The sequence below is a fragment of the Diadema antillarum genome, unplaced genomic scaffold, assembly GCF_040938485.1.
Source record: "Diadema antillarum isolate AM-2024a unplaced genomic scaffold, OU_Dant_1.0 scf00000017, whole genome shotgun sequence".
NCBI classification, from domain to species: Eukaryota; Metazoa; Echinodermata; class Echinoidea; order Diadematoida; family Diadematidae; genus Diadema; species Diadema antillarum.
Window position 1 is genome coordinate 1,574,873 of NW_027270906.1, and position 24,177 is coordinate 1,599,049.

At 40.2% G+C, this 24,177-nt stretch overlaps 1 protein-coding gene across 3 annotated transcripts in view; it reads left to right on the forward strand.

The window, feature by feature from the left end:
- Window positions 1-24,177, forward strand: part of LOC139727148 (myosin-16-like) — a 76,278-nt gene that overhangs the window by 41,475 nt on the left and 10,626 nt on the right. For 2 of the 3 annotated variants that reach the window (XM_071638140.1, XM_071638129.1), the window contains exons 17-28: window positions 740-795; window positions 4,168-4,373; window positions 5,361-5,481; window positions 6,186-6,404; window positions 7,210-7,383; window positions 8,383-8,463; window positions 9,796-9,924; window positions 12,869-13,078; window positions 13,797-13,942; window positions 15,006-15,096; window positions 22,753-22,809; window positions 23,868-24,121. In XM_071638140.1, the coding sequence (XP_071494241.1) occupies window positions 740-795; window positions 4,168-4,373; window positions 5,361-5,481; window positions 6,186-6,404; window positions 7,210-7,383; window positions 8,383-8,463; window positions 9,796-9,924; window positions 12,869-13,078; window positions 13,797-13,942; window positions 15,006-15,096; window positions 22,753-22,809; window positions 23,868-24,121 (1,744 nt within the window). Of the gene's footprint in view, window positions 1-739; window positions 796-1,352; window positions 1,400-4,167; window positions 4,374-5,360; window positions 5,482-6,185; window positions 6,405-7,209; window positions 7,384-8,382; window positions 8,464-9,795; window positions 9,925-12,868; window positions 13,079-13,796; window positions 13,943-15,005; window positions 15,097-22,752; window positions 22,810-23,867; window positions 24,122-24,177 lie in introns of all 3 variants that reach the window. The other variant, XM_071638135.1, reaches the window with a different exon arrangement.

A 24,177-nucleotide genomic window follows, 5' to 3' on the forward strand; every position in this document is an offset into this window, starting at 1 on the left:
AACTGTGAAGAAATGTCACGTGTTTGTCATGTTGATTGTCACATAATTTCCCGTGTATAAGTTCATAAACTCACGTTACGATAATGATAATGATAATAATAATAACAAAATAATATGTATGTGTGCGCTATACTTTAAACCGTAGGAATTCAATCTTTATCCACCAAACAAGAGTTGATATACGCTAGACAAGAATTCATGAATAAGTCATCTTGCGTTTTATACTTAATCATTTATCGATTAAATAATTTGAACAATCTGTCAAACCTTAAAACATCTATGCAAAGCCCTTAGTCCAGGAAAGGGGCATGAATCACCTGCCCGTGATTTTTTTTTTAAATAAAGTCAGTATCATTTCTTAATTCCAGCAAGATTGAAATTGAAAATTGAAAAAATTGTTTCCGACGGAATAACGTCATGAAATCACCCCGTTACAATTAGTTTACAAAGATTTTGAACATACTCGATGATTCTCTTTATTTCTCTCTTAGTCTATCATAGTTACACGTAAATGAACCAAAAACTCCTCCCCAAAAAATATTTTGTTACAATTTTGTTCACAGCAGATATGTCATGTTGTAATGTAAATTGTTTTGTTTATGTCATAGTGTTTGATGTCTAAGTCGTTTTTCGAGTGGATACCCTTTAAGTGAGTAGATATTAGTTTAGAATGGAACCTAGCCTTGTATGCGGACCCGTTTGTGACGTGGTTGTGTGTCTTCTTTTTGTGACATCTTAGGTGGTGGTCATCGCAAGAAGGGTGGTTCCTTCCAGACCGTATCGGCCCTGCACAGGGTATGGCCATCTTACACACACAAACACACACACGCACATCATCTCACATACATACACTACGACACACACACCACCACCACCACCACCGAATCTTTCACCACCACACCACCAGCCCCCCCCCCCACATTACTGCTGCCCGATACCCACTGCAACCTTAAACTGCTACTTTTACCACCACTGACTTCACTCAAAGATTTCTGCATTTCTATCACTCCTGCATCTTGCATTCTAATGCTTCCTTCACCGAACTTGTCTTCCACTTCTTTTTTTAAATTTTTGGGTGAATGCTTTGCGTTTACCACCTCCCTACCTGCTACTTGCATTCGGTATACTTCCTCTACTGAAATGCACCTTTTAGCTCAGTGCTATGCCGAGTCTTCAGCACTTTCATCGGGTTTTTTTTTTTTTAATCCCCTCCCCCATGCTCTATGTCATTTAAGCCTCTGTTGTCTCCTTTTCCCTCGTCCACTTTGGAGGAATCCGTTTTCTCCTTCTCTATCTATCTCTTAATGCATTTTGTTCTTTTTGCTGCATTTGTTATATACTTTAATTTACAGGCGGCAAGAAAGAGAAGAAAATCAAGACCATTAGCGGCGGGCACAGGGTTCGCATGTGTGCTTTGTGTTGGCTCAGGCCTTATCAACTCTTTATAGTTACTGTCTGTAGAGCTTTCATGTTGGGCGTTCTCATTTGGATTCTCACGTTGCTGTTTTTGTCTTGTTTAACTCCATGAAAGTGACAAGGTTCAACGAGACAGAAGTTATTCCCTTTAATCTTCAACAATTTTATTTGGAATAATTTCGCATACTCAAAAACTCGGAATCATTTTTTTTTTTCGTGTCGGAAAACTAAACAAAACAAATATGAAAACGCATGACGCATGTCTACATTTCTTTTGGTCCAATATTCGAATTAGTCTGAAAACACTAGGCTCCTTTCACCACATCAATATATACTCTAAAGTGACAAAATCGTAGCAAATAACCCAGCAATTATTGAGTGAATGCGTAGATAAGCTGCATGGGGGCTTGCAGTGGCATGCCTTTTTAAAGGTACTAACATTCTCTTGCATGAAGCCTGACGTTTGCATAATGAGAGAAAAATCATCAAGAAGTAAACATTACCACACCATTTAAGGTCAAAATCGAAACTGATAAATCTCATTTGCAGACTTTTAGATTAACCATTTGAATCGGAATGTTTGCCCAAAGCACAAGATAATGATTGCGAAAAGGAATGATTCCAGAATAAATCATTTTTTTTTTTGTCTTTCCTGCTCCTCATTGTAATGAGCATGGGCATCAAAACGGCTGAAGCTGTTACTCCCCTTTTGTCATGACTTTTTTTTTACATTTTTGCTCTAAAGTGCTCGAGAAAGGGAAATAGATGTCATCATCTTGTTTTCTTTATTTTTTTAAAAAGCCTGATATCAAAAGAAGCGCATTTGATAAGACCCCACCCGTGCATGATGCTAGAAATATGCTGGATATGGAAGGAAAGCTTGCATCTGTACGACTCAATCTTAGTCAACCTTCCTCTTCGCCAGGTCAACAGATTTTACACACACGGATAAATACACATCAATTTCATTACACACATTTTCTTTTCTGTTTTCATACTATCTATATGTATATGTATATATATTTATATGTTTATATTTATTCTCTCAAGATGTATGTAAAACGTAACGTCTCGTAACTCAACCAGTTAGTGTTCGTTCTGTCATCACGACATGCCTTTTCCTAATTATGCAAAAAAGATCAAATATGGTGACCAATTATTCACTTGAAAATTCCTTCAAAGAGTGTTGGCAAGTTTCGAAGCCAACGTCGGCATTTGTTCAAGATTAACAAGGAAAGATATCTCAATATTCATGAACACTTTGCTACCAAAGCCAAGCCGAAAAGTGTGCCATTTTCTTCTCCCATCTTCCTAAGAATTATTTGAAAGTGATAACGAAGAGATATCTGTATTTTACTAATCAGAAGAATTCCATTTCCTTTCTTCAAACATCAGTTTCTTGCCAATCAATTCGCTCTCAACCCTCGTTTGTCTGCTCCTTAATTGTGGTCCCCAGTTTCATTTACTATACGTTCACCGACATTATTAAAACAACAACAGCGAAAAAAAAAATCTTGAGAGTGCGCCTTCAACCAGTCTTTTGGGTAGGTCTCTCTACATTAAAGAAAAGACAAACACATAATATAACGATTTTCCGCAACAAAACAAATTTTGAGTAATTCTCTTACCTTGATGATTTGCAAAAGTTTGAAAACGTAGTGCACTCATGATATTGTCAGCAAGCACCCATCTTCTGCTTGACTTTTCAAAAGCAAATCTTTAGATTTCATTGCGTCACTCTCATCAAGTCAATCAATCTTTCCCTGGCATCTGAGACATATACCAGTTCGCCATTTTTCGTTACATATCCCTGAGCATATCTGCTCAGAAATTTAGCTGGAGATATCTTTATCTTGAAAATCTTACTCAGAAAAAAAAAACACATCCTAAGTGATGACAAACTGATTTGTTGAGTTACATTTGTAGTTTTGAAGTCATATACCGAATTCGTTTTCGTAGAAATCATTATTATCATTTTTTTTTTCTTCTGACCTATTCTATGCAAAAAAAAAAGAAAAAAAAAGAATGGCCATCAAAGTTTAATATCTGGATGCAAACTTTTCATGTTATGCGGAGAAAGATGTAAAGTGACAGCAACGCCAAAATATGGGAAAACAGTGATTTTTCATTCGGTAGAAGTTTTGGAAATGGCAAGAATGGGTCAGAAGAAAGGCGTGTTGTTTTCACTTTGCTGTATTTGAAGTTTGACACACAATAGAAAATATGTAAACCCGTATTTTCTGTGTGTTTTTATACGTACAATTGCCGTTTCTGTGTGATTATACAATTAGTTTTCAGCTGTAGATTTAGAGTGATGTAGGTATTACTCGACGAAGTATCAATGGTATAAAAAAAACCCCACATTAAGTGATTATCAATATCTTGTCTCGAATACCTACTATTTCATTGAGTTTGCTGAAGGCATTCTTACAAATTAGTATGATTATTGATCTGTCAGCTTTACCTCACATTTTGAAATGTGTAATGCTTACGTGAGGAGTTGAATTTTTATCGGACAATTACTTATATTAAGATATTTTCATTTAAAACAAGTGAGTTATAGATATTGTAGTTTTGTTTTTTCATGATGGAGAATAAAAAAAGAAGTTAATGGTATAGACAACGAATTTTTCATTTCAGTGGTACGTTTCCCTAGATCGGCAAGAATTCATGTACATCCACTGCGAAACGTGCACGCGTTCTTGTGCTGATTTTTTTTCTCTCTACGAAACGATTCTTTCCCACGTTTAGGAGCAACTGAACCGTCTGCTGACGACACTGTACAACACACAGCCCCACTTCGTTCGCTGCATCATCCCCAACGAGCACAAGAAACCCGGCGTGATCGACGCCCACCTCGTGCTTCACCAGCTTGCCTGTAACGGTGTGCTCGAGGGTATCCGTATCTGTCGTAAGGGATTCCCCAACAGACTCCCATTCGGTGAATTCAAACAGAGGTAGGCCATTTAAACAAACAAACAAACAAACAAACATTCATGTTGTGTAGCGTGCGAAAGTGTGATGTCGTTCCTCGCCATGGAAACTGGTTCTAGACAACCTCTCCTGGCCTGAGTGTATATGCACGCACCTGGTTCTTACCCATGCTGTAATAAACTCAAAGAGATAAATCTCTTTGAATAAAATACTGTAACGTCGTCACTTCGGTACTCTATGAGCAACGTAGGACATACAATGTATCAGGCCTATGTGAACAATCCATCTATCAAAAAACAAAACAAAAAAAAAAAAACCAGAAAAAAGGTATATGTGATGACATCTTTTCTAGAGCGTAGCGCTATTTTTCCTTTTTTACGCTCTGTTTTTTTTTTCTATGGTGAACATTATTGGCCCAGAATTATCAGAGTACTATGAAGCTCTGTGAAAATATGACCATCAATACTTGATTTTAAAAAAAATGCAACTGTGATACTACAACACACCTGTTTCATATTTGACACTTTTGTTCACTCTAAAAAATGCGCGGTGTTACAAATAGTTATGACAATGATGATCCGAACCGCCTAAAAAAATGTCGCTTTTGGTGAAGCATGATAAAGAACTTCGTTACAATTTCATCTGTAGACGGTTTCCAATAGTGTAACTTCCCAATATCACTATCATTGCTATTATTGTAATCACTCGTTGTAGTCATTCAATGCGTTACAATAGATAAACAAGGAGTTGACGTTTCTTACAGGCTGAGTTATCAAATCTATGTTACATGTTGGTGTGCTTTCAACTAACAAGTTTAGCAGGATGCCTTAAAAATGTTATCGATATTTTAATGACATCATTAGGCCTTTGTTATTCATTTCTTATTTATTTTTATTGTAACTGATTGACAAATTACCCTACATCGACATAAATAGTCATTAGGCTTGCTTGATTCAAGAAGAGAAAGCTGATATGTTTTTTTTTTTTTCATTTGTGACGTCAACGTGCAGATATGCCCTGCTCGCGCCCAGCGCCGTGCCCCAGGGATTCATGGACAGCCGCAAGGCTGCCGACCTTCTCATCCACGCTCTGCCCCTCGAAAGCTCCGAGTTCCGTATGGGCCACACCAAGGTGAGAGGAACATCAGATACAAGGCACAAATTTCCATGATTATAATAGGTACACACACACATAATATGAATACATTAACATACAGATACACATGCGTGCATACACAACCGCATCACACACAGTCACAGTGTCGAAGACAGGTACAAAACTTTCCATGCACAAACATAGATACCAAAGCTCACACGGCTGCACAAAGTCATCGCTTTAACCTTTAGAAATACACATTGCTTGATGCGTTAGCCTTACAGTGAATTGATCGGCCAACTATTTAGCTCATCTCAAGTAAGTCCCTCAACAATAACATTTCACAGCTTAAAGAATAAAACAAATGTTGATCTTCATTTAACCGTAGAAAATGTTAGCAACTTAAGTCTCTTTATGTGGTCTAGGGGACACAGGCACATAAATATATGCTTCGATGTCAGCAATGTGTACATGCATTTTACGTGTGTTATATTAAAATGCAGCCTTAGCATCTCGAGTATTATCAACAAAATTCAAGATTTAGATTTCCACATACTGAAATGTTGCTTTTCACGTGATGCACTGACTAGTCACTAACATCGAGTATATTCATGCAAGAGCATTCACAACAGCTTATTACTAGGCGACTGTCAACATCCAAGAATGTAACGACTTGACAGCCAACGGAGAAGGCGCTCTTACGTTTTTTTTTTCATTTCATTTTTATCTTTTCCACCCAGATCTTCTTCCGTGCCGGAGTTCTGGGTAAGCTTGAGGAGTGGCGCGACGACCGTCTCGCCGAGATCATCTCCATGTTGCAGGCCCAGATCCGTGGTTACCTCGCCCGTATCGAGTTCAAGAAGATGCTCGACCAGCGCATCGGTCTGGCCGTCATCCAGCGAAACGTCCGCAAGTACCTGCTCCTGAGAAACTGGCCATGGTGGAGACTCTACACCAAGGTAAACCACTATATTCATCTCTAACGCTAAGGTGTCTGTAACTTTTCTTTGGCGGTTTCCCAGTGCGGTATGTTGTCAAATCCACAACGCAGCTTATGTTGGATTGAAACATGCGTCTCCATAGACATTACTCGGCCGGGATTTTTTTTCCCTGAGACATCTTTTTTTTTTCTTACAGGGGGTACTTTTAAACTCTTGTGTCCGATAAGCTTGAAATGTCGATGTTCAGCCATTTTCTATACATACGAAAAAATTAATACTTATGCGAAGTCTGGACACCTTGTAAAGCACACAGTAAAAAAGAAGATCGGACACTGTCATTGTTAGGCATGTTAGGTACCCTGTTTGACGGAAGAAGTGTCAAGTTTAGCAGTGCAATACACGGCATGATGGCAAACTACTCTTTCGGGGTACGGCGATCAATAAGGTAGTAAAGGTCATTTCTTATTCGTGAAGTGATAACCAGTAAATGACTTATTTCTTTAACTTCAATTCTACGGCAACAAAAGCATATACAGCAGAGTGATTGCACTGATATCAAGGTGTACAGATATACCCAGATGTAAAAAGTGTGGCACAGAGCATATAACGATATTGAAGTTTAAGGCACAGATTCTTTCCTGTTTTATCGTACTCGGTAATCTAACAAGGCCACTGAACTCTCCTATCACAAGACATGATGATTTCCGAAAGTATCATAATGTTCATAGCTCTTCATTCATAATGGTTCATGCAATCAAGTTATACTGCTGCTGCATAGAAGAGGGCTTTGGACTTTACCCTGCCTTTGTTTCCATGGCAACAGGTGAAGCCTCTGCTGAACGTCGCCCGTGCCGAGGATGAGATGAAAGCCAAGGATGAGTTGTTGCAGAAGGCCAAGGACAGCCTCAAGAAGGAGGAAACGGAGAGGAAGGCTATGGAAGAGAAGAATGCCGACCTCATCAAGGAGAAGAGCGATCTCCTCATGCAACTCCAATCCGTAAGTTCACAGCGGGGCCGGTGGAACCGGGAGCCGAGGAGGCTCGGGCAACCCTTTTTGCATGATAGGAATACACAGGGTGTAACCACTTTGGGCCCCCACCCTTTTTTTTTACCCCAGAAGTGAAGTTGAACCTGAGCGATTTTTTTTTTCAGCCTATGAAATATTGAAATTTGAGGGCGGGTAAGGCCTTTTTTTTTTTGGGGGGGGGGGGGGGGGGCTTGTCAGCTGAAGAAACCCGGAAGTAGACTCAGAAAGTTGCACTTAAGGCTTTTTTTTTTTTTTTGCTTGAAACCTGATGAAACCCGGAAGTGGCACCAGAAATATAAACGCCCCCAACTTTTAAAAACGTGGCGCCGACAGTGCACAGCAGCCGCAAATTTGCCTAACACCACGGTCTGACAACTGAAAGGTTCCTAATTCATGCAACTTGAGCTCCGTATGGACGGGTAACGCCATCCATTTTATAGTCAGTGATACCTGTTAGCATGTCCCAACTCCACCCCATGTGTAGAGGCGAAATACTTTAAAAAAAAGTCGGGATCACTTATGTAGGGAAACCCAAACACAATCCGATCCAACTTTCTAAAGCTTTACAAAGAGCAAGGTGAAATGGGGGTTAAAGATTTCCATTTCACAGGCATTTTTGGCCGTATTAGGTCTGGCAAAATCTGTCATAATGAAGGCAATAGTATGATTGTGCGAGCCTCTGTGAAGTGAATGGCAATCTAGATAAGTTCATGATATTTCTGCTGACGTTTAAATCATACATAATTTCTAGATAGTCTAAAAAAAAAGACAACTAGCACTTTAAACGATGTATTCACCTGTATGTGAGTTGCTAAGTACAAACTAAATTTCTTGCATTAACATAATCGTTGGTATCACATGTGTATGCTGCTGTAAGTGAGCATGGAAAATGAAGTATGAACGCAGTTAGGATTTATATGTTTCAGTTATTCCTCTTACATCCCTTGCTATCCCTCTCTCACCATGTAGGAGCAAGACGCCTCCTCTGAGCTCGAGGAGAAGTTCACCAAGATGATGTCCCTCAAGTCGGACCTTCAATCCCAGCTGCAGGTGCGTAAAGGAGATAGAATGAAACCTCAATCCTACCGCCTCCAACGCAAAGGAGAACCGCAATTCTACCGCCTCCTACGTAAAGGAGAACCGCAATTCTACCGCCTCCAATGTAGAGGAGATAAAACGTCACCTCAATTCTACCGCCTCCAAATTTCAAAATAAGTTGGATACACGTGAAATTGTGTGAAATAAGAAGAGTATTAACATCACCCTTCAAATATTGTTTTTCGAATAATGCCGGTCTTACATAAGTTCCCGCTTTTCAGTAGATCACGCATTTTCATCGCTATCTGTCGTCATTGCAAAGTATGTATTGTGTCATCATCATATCACTATCGGTACACTTATTTTGCATAATATCTTATGACTTTATACTTCTGAAACAACGTGAATTGCCTAACGTATACATTGTATTATGTATTACTTTTCGTTGGATTGAAATAAAGTATAATTTAAATCGAAAAACTGAAAATTTGAAAATTTGAATATTGAATAGAACGCTAGGCTTGCGTAAAGAGAGCACATTTAGAAATAGCGTTTGAGAAGGAATTCCCTCGGCTGGGAACTTCGGCTTTGATCGATGTAAAATGTGAACATCTTTATATCACAATGTCTAGTTTTGGATGGGGAACATTCTGTATTGTTGAGTATTGTGATACAGTAATACTGAATGCCTGTTGATTTCGCAGTGTCTTGTTGTAATTCGTTGGGAAAGGAAACGCGTAGGCAATCTAAATGACTTACATATAAAAACCATCAGCTTTATCTTTTCGTTTTGCTATTGCGTTGTAACCATCTCCATCATCATTATTAGTATTATCATCCTTCAGTCGACATTTTAATGAAACACACAGTACCTCAATTTAATTTAATTTAATTCAATTCAATTCAGTTCAATACAATCTCATTTTATTTTCCATCCAACAAGGAGTGAAACAAAGCTATTCTCTTATCAACTTTCAGGTACAAATAATGTCACATCATAATACCAGATACATAAAATAAATAATATGATTTGACATGCAGCCACAAACAGTCTAAATGATGTGAATATAATTCCAGCTGACATTATATACAAAGCCTTCAATTTTTCAGACATATTTTCACCTGCTATCTTCGCTTGCTATAAAACATGACAAACTTGGCTAAAACTTAATGTTTTCTTTTTATTTCTGGCAGAAAATATAAAGTATTTTGCATAAAACAAAAACCACATTGTAACACTTAAGGTTTTCTGTAGAACCAGTATAAACGCACTTGAAATTCATTGCTTTTGAAATGAAGATTCCCTCTCTTCTCTCTTCTCGTCCACCGACAATGATTTATTAGGAGCTGCAAGATCGCCTCGAGGACGAGGAGGACTCCGCCGCCAACATCTCGGCAGCCAAGAGGAAGCTCGAGCAGGAGTCGGCCGAGCTCAAGCGCGACATCGAGGATCTCGAGATCTCTCTCACTAAGGTACGGCTCCAGTAACCCCCTTGCAGTGAGTAACTCTGAGGGCCGAGGGCTAGGGGAGGGTGTGTGGTTGAAACGATGCTCTGCAGAAGGGTTGTCGGCACAGGCGGCAGCCATTTTGGCGTTTGCTTCACGTCCGACTACAAGAACACAAAACTATTTTTAATAAGATACCTGTATCTTTTCTTCTTTCTCACTGACGTGCATCGTCAAAACAAATAAGAAAAAACAAAGCAAAAACATAAAATATCTGTAATCAGCCGCGTACGTCCATAAGCACTAAATGAATATTCCCTCATATACGTCAACTGTAAAAAATTGTGCATACAACTGATATGCCATGAGAATCTTGCTTAACGCGTGATAAAATTCGAATGTATGAAGGCATAACTGTCAGTTTCACCAAAATCGCTCAAATTAATAGTTGGTCTTGATCACATGAAGACCCTTTGATCATCTGTCCCCTGTGTAGGCAGTTATTATGACTTAAACTTCGAATAAAAGAAAAGAAGCAGATCAAATGCAGGAACGATCTAATTTGCAGAGCAGTCTTTTCCTCGACACCGTCCTAGTATCGGCCCCCTGGTTACAACCATCAGTTTGTCATCAGCAATGGCTAACCTGTCGTGCAGTTGGTATTAAGTTTGCTTTTCCTTGAAATTCTGGATTTTGTTAACGTTAACATCACAGCTTACTTCAAACAATATTGAAGAAGACAATAAGAGTCCCCTCCACCATGAGAAAAAAAAAATCGAAATTGGTATAATGAATCGAAATTTTCGACGTTACCTTCTTGGTATTTTCTTCAACCCTGAATATAGCTCCCAATTTTCAATCAACGAACATGTTGCATTCTCACACAGAATTGCGTTCAGTGATTGATATTCGAAAATCAAAATGTCAGATATAACGTAAAATTTAAAAAGAAAAGATAATTTTCGGTCAAATGTGCAAAAAAATAATCATCGCCTTACAATCATAGGTATTTGACGTCTACTTGAATGTCATCCTGCATTCCATCTGGCTTTGTGAGTGCCTTTAGTATGACATACAATGATTGTACAGCCGAAATAATAAACTAAATACATTTCAATGCACGACGTCTGCCATTAGTGATGACTGGATCAGTTTCTTTCTCCAAGTGCCTCCTACTCATTTTATTGCTGTGCATTTGTCATTGTCATGTTGGGTTTCTTTGCCGTTTTCCTTTACCTTCGCGATTTGCCATTTGCATGAACAGTGAATAATATCATCTCATTCCAAAGGTACGAATGATAACTATAGTTCTAAAGCCTCTCGTATCCTGCATATTCTTCATTAACAATGTAGTTTGCCTTTCATTCGAAGAAAAACTAAAAATCATTCCAATGTCTTGCAGTGGTGCATGCCTGTGCTTTTACATCGATTTATCAATTCATTTTCCTAGCGTAAATACCAAGGTAACCAAATTTTAAGTGAATTTGACAGACGTTTCGTGTCCTATAGCAACGTTGGCGTTTTTTATTTTTTTTTCAACATGTGCCTAACCTGTTTGGTCAATGACATGTGAATAAACTTACACCTAGTTTAAAGGTACAACTCCCCTTCTATGATTGTGCTTTTATTGCCGTAAGACAACTTTTGATTGAGTCTGCGATGCCTCCTTATAAAAAGTGAGGCAGAATAATTTTATAATCGAAATTTTTTTTAAAAAGCCAACTATGGCATTTTTTAATAGTAATTTAAATCCTTACACGGGCAAACAGGCTTTTATTCATTTCCCCATTTGTAAGACGTTAATATAATACGATAACAAGACAGCACTACTCAAAATCGGTTAATCGTAGCAAATCATGCAAGATTTTACTCAAAATACTACGTTTGGCATAATGCACGTAGTAATTTTTTGCAAGGGGAAAAATTATTTATAGTGATCAATGGTATCTATCATTTGAGGGGTTTGATATCAGTGGTTAGGTCCAGACATAAAAATGAACTGAGTTCAATTCATTAAACGAAAAGCTAACTAGACTTGAAGAAACCTACACATGACATGACATGCACCTGAGGCGCTGGACTGGAACTGTCCATATACTGGTGTACTTTTGAAGTGTGTGGGTTACAGTTGCTGTGCAGTAGTGTGGTTTTCTCTCTAACGTTCGTACATTTTCTTCATATTTTCATTGCGAATATCCTCGGAAGCATGACTTTATTACATTAGAACTTTCCTTTCCAGAGAGGAATTTACTACAACGTTTTCCTTTCAGCCATTTTTGATACACGTTCGTCACACGGTCATAAAGTTTAATCATGCATGCACGTTAAGGTTGGTAACCATTGGACTTGTTCGAGCCCAATCTGCGAAGTAAATAACACTGCAAATACAAGAACATTATTAGGTCGCACAGAAAGAAAATGAAAATGATTTATAATACCTGTCGTTGTCATTTTATCAAGTGGGAAGGTAAAAAAAAAGTGTACACAAATAGCAGCTTATGATGAATCTTCGCCCCTTTCCGGGCTCTGGTTGTAACAATGTGCGTTCGCACTTGAGAAATCAAGTAAGAAATCATTATTGTGTTAAAGGAGGTTGATGTCATCGTTCTTCCAATTCAATGACCTACGACGAGACATGGATTTCCTTTTCTTATATTCTGCTTTTCAGAAAGGGATATAACGCCCAAAAATGATAATAAACCTGCATGATTTGGTATATCCAGAATTATGAGTATCACTTAGAATACTCTGCCCATGCCCATGCATGCAATCAGTTGCAACGCGTTTAACGATTTCAATCTTGGCGTCGCTTTTTTCCCCGTTCATACTAACACCGTGTGCGGAGTTACCAAGATTTCGCAGAACCGGTAGGCTGGATCTTTTTGTCTTCCCTCCCTCTCCATACACCACCCTCTCTTCCCCTCTTCGACCATCCCCTGTCTTCGCTCTCTACCACCCCCAATACGTCCAGGCTGAGGAGGAAAAGAAGCAGAAGGACGCCACCATCCGTCAGCTGAATGACGACGTTGCCGCCCAGGACGAAGTGATTGCCAAGCTCTCCAAGGAGAAGGCCGCCCTCGACGAGGAGCACCAGAAGACTCTGGACAACCTCGCCCAGGAAGAGGAGAAGTGCAATCACCTGACCAAGGTCAAGGCAAAGCTGGAGGCCACTTGTGATGAGGTCGGTATTCGAGGTCACGTCCTTTCCTCTTGCCATGTTCAAAATTCCATTTTGTCGTTTACTAGTACTCTTACAGTGTACTGTGTTATAACGAACACGGTTGTAGCATAATTTTCGTTGCAACAAAGTAAAAATTCAGGGTCCAAAATTATCATCTTTGTATCTTTACATACTTCAGTGTTTGGTTCTTGCAAACTTTCGATATAACGAAAGAAAACTGCCGTACTCCGAGGACTTCGTTACAACGGGAGTCCTTTGTATAAGAAAAACCACAGGAAAATAAAAACTTACAGACATACCTAAAAAGATCGCCATATTTCTTACAACATCAAGTACACCATCAATTTAGTCATTCGAGGAAAACCATCATTAAAACTCTTAATTCAAAAGCTTAGACGATAGGGTTTTGAAGGTCAAAAATCGAATATGATGTGTGTAAATTCCTAAATGCCACACACATAAAGCAAGCGAATAGATGATAATTACTCTTCTATTATGTTTAAAGCAATACTTGGGTAAGAATATTAGATATGAAACTTGATGGCACGTTCCAATGACATAGAATGAACAGTGCAGCTGCATTAAATCGATACCTGGTGCGTAACAGTAGTCTTTCTCAAAGCCGTTGTGATGAGTTTCTCTCAAATGTTTGGTCATTTGATTTGTACTCAGGCGTTCAGAATCGTAAACTTTGGTACCTAATTTCAAAACCTTGCAGCTGGAAGACAACCTCGAGCACGAGAAGAAGGTCCGTGCCGACGTCGAGAAGGTCAAGCGAAAGTTGGAGGGTGACCTCAAGATGACCCAGGAAACCGTCGAGGAACTCGAGCGCAGCAAGCGTGACATGGAGGAGACTATCAAGAAGTGAGTCTGAAATTCGATTGGCGTCTCATTATTAACACCATTATGAATTGACTTTTCCTTCATGAAAGGAATCTTGGCAATTTTAGAATATTTGGTGATGTTTTGTGAAGATTTATACGACAGCATTTCAACGACTATTTCTTTCTAAATAAGACAAAACAAAAAATCTTGGTGCATTAAAGACCGACATTATATGTATAGAACAACTGTATAATATTGTGTCAAATATCAAACTTCCGTATGATTGCATCAACACTATCAACATTATCAAATCATTAGATATCTATAGCGCCTTTATAATTTCTTCACCAAAGAATACCTATTATGTCATGATGTCGTTTGTTCCCATTACGTTATATTTACAGAGCTTTATTTGTACACTTTATTGTATATTGTAATGTAACAATTTCTGTGAAAAAAAAGGATATATGTCTCTGTTATAAAATGAAACAAAAATGAATGAATGAACGAACGATGAATGAATAAACGAAAAGTATTTATCCCAGATGGAAGATCATTTATAGTGCAGCAGTGGATAGAACCACAAACGCAAACCCTTCCAGTACAATCATGACTATTGTAATGGGTCCCTCCCAGTTTTGTAAGGGGAATTGAGAAATTGATGATATGCGGTAACTCGATTGGATTTTGTGTTCCTCTTTCTTGCTAGTACGTTATCTATTCATTTTCTTTGTTGTTGTTGTTGTTTTGGGGGACAAGCCTTTCACCCATTGCCATGAAGAACCATTTCTATAGGTGTACCTATAACCATTCATCGGCACGGCATCCAGAAATGGAAATAGGACCATTGGTAACACGGACATGTAACCTCTTTACCTGTAATACTATGGGCGCTATTTCAGTCTTCTGGCGAGTAAATAACACATATATTTCATGAATGTAATCCACGAGGATTACGCAATTTCAGCCTCAAGTAGTAAATTTGCATGTATGAAACTCTTATGTTGTTGTTTTTCTCTAAGATGAAGACTACTCTTTTTTTCTAGACATTTGTGAAACACACCATGATTCATACCATTTTTTCGTTTCTTACACCACGAAGGCGTGACTACGACCTCTCCCAACTCAACGGCCGCCTTGAAGACGAACAGAGTCTAGTTGCTCAGCTCCAACGCAAGATCAAGGAACTGCAGGTTAGTGCATTCCGAAGGGTTGGGGGAACAATATTTCAAAAAAAGTAGATTGTGTGCAGTCACTTGCGCAGTTGATGGACACATACATTCTTTCACCATACACTCAAAACTGCTTCAGAGCGAACAGGCATATATTTTGCTGCAGGTTATTTTCTCTGACACGCCCAAGTAGTGTTTGAGTTTTCAGAGAAGAGTTGACTCCGAAGACTTGTCAATTTTGAAAAAACAGATAAAACAAAACAAAACCGGATTTCTACCCTCCTCATTTCAGGTCTTAAATTTACATAAAGTATTGTTAATCCAGAACTTTGGTTAAAAACACGCACAAAACGACTGCTATCTCGAAAATATTGATTGCTCTGATTGTCTGATCGGTTTCAGGCATTGAAATGCATCAGTTAATTATTCTTCTTTTAACTTATAGCTATTGTTACTTTGCGAAGATGTCAAAAGTTGAAACATTGTTAATTCATATCATTGTGACAGCTAAATGCTAGAAATCCAAAACGTAAGAAATCACTGCATTTTTTAGACAAAAATCATTTTTTGTCTTTTTTGTCTTGTACCTGCCACACATGGCTACTAAATTCTTTGATTTTAGTGTAGATTGGACTAAGCTGTTCATGTAATCCTTTTATGATATAGTTTCATATTGTTTTTGTCGTTGCACTTAAATTCTATCAGTTTATCCTGGTGAATAATCTCATATCAATGTTTGATATTACTTATTGCAAAATACACGTAATTGATATATTAGAACTCAAGGACCAACGACATTATGATATTTGTCGTCATTTTTTTCCCGTCGTTGCAAAAAGATAAATATTCGAAGGAAAAAGGTGTTACGAAAAATTATTTCTGTCCTGACGAATATTTCAGTAATCTGGAAAAATCAATGATATTGGATAATGTATAGGATTGATCACCAAACCTAATCTAATGGACAGCTTTTGATAACAACAACTGTTATTTGAACATTTTCCATCAGTAGCCATGTCGTTTGATAATATGCTATGGTAATTGATGTTGTTACTTATAGCGTGTATGTTATTGTGTAGCGATTTGTATGTAGTATGCAGTATGATGGATTGTGGTATTGGAGGGTTTTTATGATTGGCGTATAAGGCCATAATAATCTCATATGTCCATGGAATCGACGAACCTATGTAGAGGACTTACAAATGTAAGGCTTATACATCCAAATTTCGACATTTGCTATTCAAATCCAATTGAAATGCAAACAGATAATTGTCAAACAGTGCGAAAAATAACGCAGGCATTTTGCTGTCTCTAAAATTCGCCCTGCTCTGCATGAGAAGTTGGCTGTCGTCGTTATGAAACCTCTATTTCAAAACGGTTCTTAAAGAAGTGGGGTGAAACATGTGTCAAACTTCCAGGGAAATCACATTTTCGATGTTCAGACGGTGATCCTTATCCTCGAGGATAAGCTCTATGGGGCGCCAAGTGTCGCACGGTCGATTTACGAAATGACTGATTTCGTAACAAAATCGACCGTGCAACACCTGGCGCCCCATAGAGCTTATCCTCGAAGTTAAGGATCACCATCTAAACATAACTTCTATGTCTCGGCGGAGACGGGATAATTTCAAGTGACAAACTAAGACCTCCATTTGAATACTGCTATCCAGCGCCTGTAATGAGTGCAGAATTGTAAGTGACAATATTGGCACTTGTGTTGATGGTCAGCAGTAACCTGTAAAAAAAAAGAAAAAGAGAGAGAGAGAGAGAGAGAGAGAGAGAGATCTGAAGTAAAAGCGTAAGGAATCTTCAGATAAGTGGACCTGCTACTAATTTTGCGTCACAAGTTTGCTTTTAATGGATTGTACGTAGGCTTCAGTTCGGAAACTATCGACAAGTGAAAACTATGCAAAGAATGCCATAAGAATTTCCACCTGGGTATCACCTTAATATCAGATGAAAAATGTAGTGTTCTCATTTGCCGAACGGAATCAATGAGTTAGTATGAGTTTCCACTTAACATGCGCCCTCTGAAGATCATTTAGGCGGGAACATAAAAGGGAATACTATTATGTGTATCAGGTGTTTATAACTGGTATGTGTGTGTGTGTGTGTGTGTGCGTGTTGTGTCTCCTACTGGGTTATGGGAAGCCCAGATAATATGATCAAGGTAACATTTCGTGTGATACTGGTATCTGAAAATGAACCTACATTTTAAACATTCTTTCGCTTCGAACATGCTTAAAACGCAAATGTTTTACCCCCCCCCCCCCCCCGCCCCCATTGCTGTATTATAGTCCTACCCCCCCCATACACACACCCATACGCACACCTAATTCCTATCGCTGCGTGCAACTCTCATTGTTTAAATATGTTGGTCTAAATGACCTGACTGACGTTTTAGTGGTATATCAGGCAATACAATCTGGCATGGTATGATTGAATTATCTCCAAATCATGGCCACACTGGGATGCTGTGTAGTGAGTAACTGCAAGCCGGCAACTCATCCCTCGCCGCTCATTAATGGAAATTAGAGCAGTTGATTACCGGCCAGTTGGCGCCGCGAAAAAGGATGGGGCATTCAAGGGACCACTACATTCCTCGCGTGCCACTCTCAATTATTTGGCTATGGTGCCGTCTGCACGCATGCGAAGGGCATGCGTCTCGAGGCCAAGATAATGTACCTATAACTCATCATGAGCACGTAGGTTCAGACTGCCAGTCGTTAGGAAGAAATCCTTCCCTTGCGGCTTGTTTGGGGTCGGGTGAGGATGGGAACGGGGCGGCTTGAACAGCTGGTGTATGTCCCAGACATTCCATTAATATGACTACGTGATAAGACAATGTGTTAGTTGATAATTGATGACGCTTTTGTTAACTTACTCATACTGAGTCACATCTATGAAATACTTTATGCATCCTTATGTAATGTCTTTATTAGATAGCTTTTTGCCTTAGGAAATGTCAACCAGCATTGAGCCGATTGTTTTAGCAAAACGTACGTTTCTTAAATCGTTTTCGAAACTTGAAAGCTAGCACAATGTAAAATAAACTTGCAGTTGGGAAGTACTGGGGCTCTGTGCACACAAGAAAATCATGATTTACCTCACAGTTCAAATGCCCCGAAACTACAGTGTATCTCTTTTTAGACAGAGGTGATATACTTATAACATTCAAATAATATAACCGAACCACTCTGTCATTTCAGTGGAAGTAATCACGATTAAGCATTTCGCTTATCTAGGTATAAATCTAGTGTGTAGAATAGAGGGCGAATCGAAAAATCTGCTGAGTAAATGGCGCGGGAGGGGGGTACCAGAACACCCAGAAGAGAATGGATTGAGCGGAAAGGAAGTGGTTTCATCAGCAGAATTCGATGCAGACTTTCCCAAAATAGGCCCCAAATTGTTCAGCGTGATGGAATTCGTAAAGAGTTTACGAAGAGCGCTTCCCGTCTGGTGAGCGCTTAAGCGGGTTTCTGCTGCGACCTTCCCGATATGTCGTCTGCGCGCTCATCGTGTTTGCAGCCATCCACGACATATGTTTGTGGGATTCATGTCAAGGCATATGGCATGGATGTGTGATATTAAGGACCCGAATGCCATAGTACGGTACGAGACTTGAAAGATACAGCCCCTGCACAACCGAATGCAGTTACAACACATACACGTTTCTTTCGTAATTAGAGCACCTTGAAAGCATTATGGACACGGACCATGTTGCTTGGGTTGTAGAGGTCCTGGCTTCCCCTTTAAACATTCCCAGAATTCTAGAACTCCGTCCAGCTGGTTCATGGGAGAGTCCCTGTAGACTAATCATGGTTGTGGATAGGTCAATGGTCCTTTTGACGGCGTGTGGGCTTTGAATATCGTGTCCCACTCGGGCCTCGTCTATTCGACTGTGTTCACATCTAACAGAGATGGCTGATAAACGCCCGCCTCATGACCGAGGGTACCGTGTGCAACGGAGAATGTTAGCATCCCCAAATATTTACATCCTTCCTCCGTAACGAAATTAAGTATTTAGAATGAGATAAATGTTCGACTCTCAGGTTACATTTCGATACTTTTAAGGGTTAAATTGCTAGCCCCGTTCGTAAAGAAAAAATGAAGTTATGCAGAATACGTCAGTAATGCGCACAAAGTGCACGGCATGGTATAGGCCAAAGAAGATAATGTTTGTTTTATGATTCCTAAAACGCTTATCAGGTGATCATGTACAACGACGTTGAAAGCAGTATGTACAGATCTACTATAGATGTCATTATGTAGTCAGGGTTAACACAGCGGAGCTACTACCAGCATGGTGTAAGTAAAGAAAGAATGAATCTCTGTACCTTTGGAATGTCTAATATTTTGAGAGGAAACGATACCCACAGGAAGGCAGACGGGGGGTTTGCATATTTTAAAATGGGGGGCATCAGGGGAACAATGAAGACAGAAATAGAACGGTTTGATGAACGTGTTGTTTACCACATTCTAGGAATGATAACAGTGATCCGAGAGGTGAAGAGCAGCGGGAGGTAGAGGGTATGTTTATGGTTATGTCTGGAGGATGTGATAGCGGGGACGGAATAAGGACATACGGCCAATGACTATGACGTTGAGGTGATGGTTAGTGTAGCGAGGATGGCCCGGCGTAATGAATGGTAATACCAGGGATGCAGGGAACATCATTATGGAGGTCTCTATTGGGGGCGGATGAATGGGCTGGGTGTGATGTCACATTACATTACACGAATGGACCATCCACATTTGGTTCGGAATGCCAAGAATTGCTTTAGGGTCACAGTGGAGCTATCAATTCCCACCCCAAAAATTTAGCAGCTATCGAGTTCCTACGTATATTGTCAACAATTTTACAACCACACGGGGCGGAGTGGTAGGAAGGGCTGTGGTTCCTCGTACCCACACAGCCGACGTACTCGTTGAGACTGTGTGATGCAAATTGAGTTGCTTGGTATGCACATGCAACAGGCCAAGCCGAACCTCATATAGCTATAGGGACGGCGGTTGAACCGGGTCAAATTACGTCCTCTTGGTATGCACGTCGTCCAGACAGTGGGGTGCGCCTTCCTAGTTTCGCCGCATACCAATGCCAAATAAGCCCCGACCTGGCAGCTCGCCTGCTGAGCGCTGATTGGCCGATGCTCTCACTGCTCATCACCATTGGTTGATGACTTCAACAGGGGTGGCTATGCAACCCATCGCTACACATCCCCTTCGCCTACGGGACACGGAATGTTAAAAGGCGTAGCTGACATCTCATCAATGATCAGTACTCCTAGAGTTGAGACACCAGCGAGGCGGACCTGTCTTCACTGCTGACGGCCCTTCACTTTACCGGTGCCATTGCCTTATCCATAGCTCAGTTCTTCCTCGGGGACCGTGCAATAAAGCTGGACTAACCGGAGCTTATGACACACTCGCGCTTGAGCTGCATCCTTCCAGAATCACATCGCATTCGAGCGGGAGCTCTCCTTGAAGCCACACGCATCGCCAGAAGCCCTCTGGTCTTTTATTGGAATTAGCATCGACGGTGCAAACACACAGCAACCATGAGCTATTCGGCGGCGAGTTTGAGTAGTAGTGCCAGTAGTACGAAGGTGGTGCAGAGGAATGTGTCTGGTGGATATGTCACAGACTACAGCAGCTCCACTGGAGGCCAGATCAACTACAACAAATTGAGCGCGAAGTCGAGACAACTCATCAGGCGCAGCTATGAATTGGGTGACAGTGCAGCGGGCATGAGGAAACTCTATGAAGTAGGCATCTTCAACCTCTCCCATACTATATTTTGCATGAATGACTGGTTTGTGCATGCAGCAGACAGCGGGTTTTGACACGCAGGTTGGCAAGGTAGGACTAAACTGCAGAGGGGTAGGGGTCGGTAGTCTCCCCCAAGTCTTTCACATGCATGCTTGTACGAGCTTCACTCGTTACATTTATAGCTGTTAGGACTCGTTATAAATGCATGCATCTTCTCTTTCAATAATAATGCCGTTGAATCCATAGAAAAGCCATCCGGTACACATACAAGTTAACGTTACCTTGCATTTCATTCCTTCGATCTTACTATATCCCAATGTCTGCATTACTTTTCCAATCATTGCTATGTGATATCACAATATGGATTGGATGCTAATTGTAAACTCGGCAAGCCAAATCGGCAACGCGAACAGCTTTAGATTTGTGCTCACAGCCTACCTTATTAGGACTTTAAGGAGATGTGTTTATGCTATTAGCTTCAACATATGAACCATCATCGAGACACGTTTCATGCTTGCCGTTTTATCTTCCGCTTTAAATGTTCACTTTACTGATTAAAACAATTATTTCGCAAAGCAAGAGCAAGGAACTCAAGGATGATTATATATATTGAAGGAACAAGGAAATTACTGGCTTAGAGGTCGTAGTGAACTCATCAGCAGGGAACTGAGTTGATCAGGTTAAATAAAAAGGGAAGGATGCAAGAAGTTGAGTTGAAGTCAAATCGTAGTTTTACGAGCCAGGGAAGAAGCAGGAGGAAAGTAACGGGAGGAAGAGAGGTTACTCGGTCGACAAACTTGTTTTGACTGCGTCTTGTCTGAGTCATTTTAATTGGCAAATAAAAACGAGTTTACTATCCAAATAGTGAGTAAGAGACCACATAACTCTAGGCATGCAAGCTATTCAGCAAACATGCACTAAGTGACTGGTTGCGAAGTCTAGAACTGAAGTGCCACATACCACCGCCTGAGATGTAGCAAAATCTAATTGTGGCTTGGTGATTATGACGCTAATGAGTAGAAATGCCTTCAATTTTCTTTCCTGTGTGGAGTTATTTCCCCGAGTAGAGGCGAGAAGCAGTTTAGACTTTGTAAGGTGCCAAGAATGAGCTGTTTGCGATTTGGAAGTCATTGCGACTGCTCGTGCTTTCGTTCCTCGCGACCAGAGAAGGTGTTTCAAAATCATGGGCTGGTCGAAGTACAGTTTTTCGTATCAGTTAGAGACACCCTCGGTGAATGGAGGGCATTTGGATATAGAGCCCATGGTTCGGATGGAAAGATCAACATTTCGTCGATTTAAGGTATTACATACCCCCAACTGCTGAGAAGCCGATCAAATTTGGAATGACAGGTTTTTTTAAAGGAATTATTAAAGGAGTTAATCTATTGACCGTAAGTTTTGTGATCAGTAGAAAGACGCATACCCCTAAATTGGCAATCCCTAGACAATGTCATTCCTGAGATTACGTGGAGGCAACGGGATTATGACGAATTCAACTGTCTTCCAATCGGCTGGATGAACACGGAATGCATCTCCATGTGGATAATAACTACGGATATAACTCACTAAGCGACTTGGAGCTAGAATAGCTTCTCTGGGTTTTGCATCTGTACGCACGTCATGTTATAGATGCTTTTTTTTCTGATCATATAAATTCTATTGAAGGGAAAAGTTGACTGCAGGATGTAAAATAGGAAGAAAATCCATCAAATCTGTCTCTAGATCGTATCGTCGATTCCATGGACGCACCCCTTGTTTTAAATACCTCGTAGGGAACTGGCGTCAATTTCTATGCATGTTGATGTCATGTCTTGAATGAGGGCTTTGTCCTGAGTGAATGCTTACATTTCCAGCGATCAAATGTGGTTTATTCACCGGATTTTACTTGTCTCTTTTTGTTTTCTTCAGGCCCGCATCGAAGAGCTCGAAGAGGAGTTGGAAGCAGAGAGACAGGCTCGTGCCAAGGTAAAGAAATATCCATTTTCATGACCAATCCCAAAGTAATTGTACCTCTGGTTTATTTTTTTTAAAACAAAACTGGTTAGCCAAATTGCTTATATCTGATTCTCACTCTGTGGAAGAGGAATATGAAAAGGGACTTCGAAACAAAACAGAATAAAGACGCAATCTAGCAGCATAATTGGAAGAAATTATATTCATTTCAACACCTGCTTAACTTCATGTTATCTCTTAACGTTACCCAGTATCAATATTTTGATGTTGCAAAATTAATGAATCAGGGATATAAAATATTTGTGGCATAGTTTTTGCATTACACATTCTAAAGGCAACAAAGGCTATATGGATCCCGTGATTTATGAAACGTGACTAATAATGTGTTGATCATTTCATGAGCGAAAATGACTAATGTGTCTGAGAGGGGAGGGTGGGAAGGGGTACAAAAAACAAACAAACATGACGGCCAATAATATTGTAGGCATAATATGGTCTGTCACGCCCAGGGAAGGAAGGGGGCAGGGTCGACCGTGTGACATACCTCGCATAGGCCTCATTCCTTGCATACTACTGCGTGGCTGTGGAGATTTAAGACGTCATCACCGGCTTCCCTGCTCCAGACAAGCCTCTGTTGGGGACATGTGGCTATTCTTAGTCTTGTGTCGCGCACTCTCATGCACTCGGTCCTCCCAAGACGCATAGCTAGGAGGTCAATTATTACTACTAAGGGCACACCACACCTATAAGAATAAAAGTGCAGAACCGAAAACGTCATGAGTGCCATATTTGAATGTCTTTCAGCAAAGTTAAAGTTAAATTGACTGACCTAAAGAAAGATAAAGATGAATGATTTGATGATAATCAAACTCCTAAAAAATTGATGCAAAACATTAGGATGACGATCTAATGAGTGGTAAAGAGGAAATTGCGGCAGTGAAGGGAGAGTTCGAGATCTTACTTTAATTAGAGACATTTACCTGGCATGCTTATCACGAAAGAGAAATATTTTCACAGCTATTTTCTCCTCCTCTTTCTATCCCCACCTCCCTCTCTATTAATTTGCACAGGCCGAGAAGCAGCGGTCAGACGTCAGCCGCGAGCTCGAGGAACTTGGTGACCGTCTTGAGGAACAGGGAGGTGCCACTGCCGCCCAGATCGAAGTCAACAAGCGCCGCGAAGCCGAGCTGAGCAAACTCAAGCGCGAGCTCGAGGACTCCATCGTCCAGCACGAATCCGTTGCATCACAGCTACGCAAGAAGCACACAGACGCCGTCTCAGAACTCACAGAAAACCTCGAGAGCGTCAACAGGGCAAAGTCAAAGTGAGTCCAATCGTCCGAGCTCCCATTTGCAGAAACTAATGTTAAGATATTTAGAT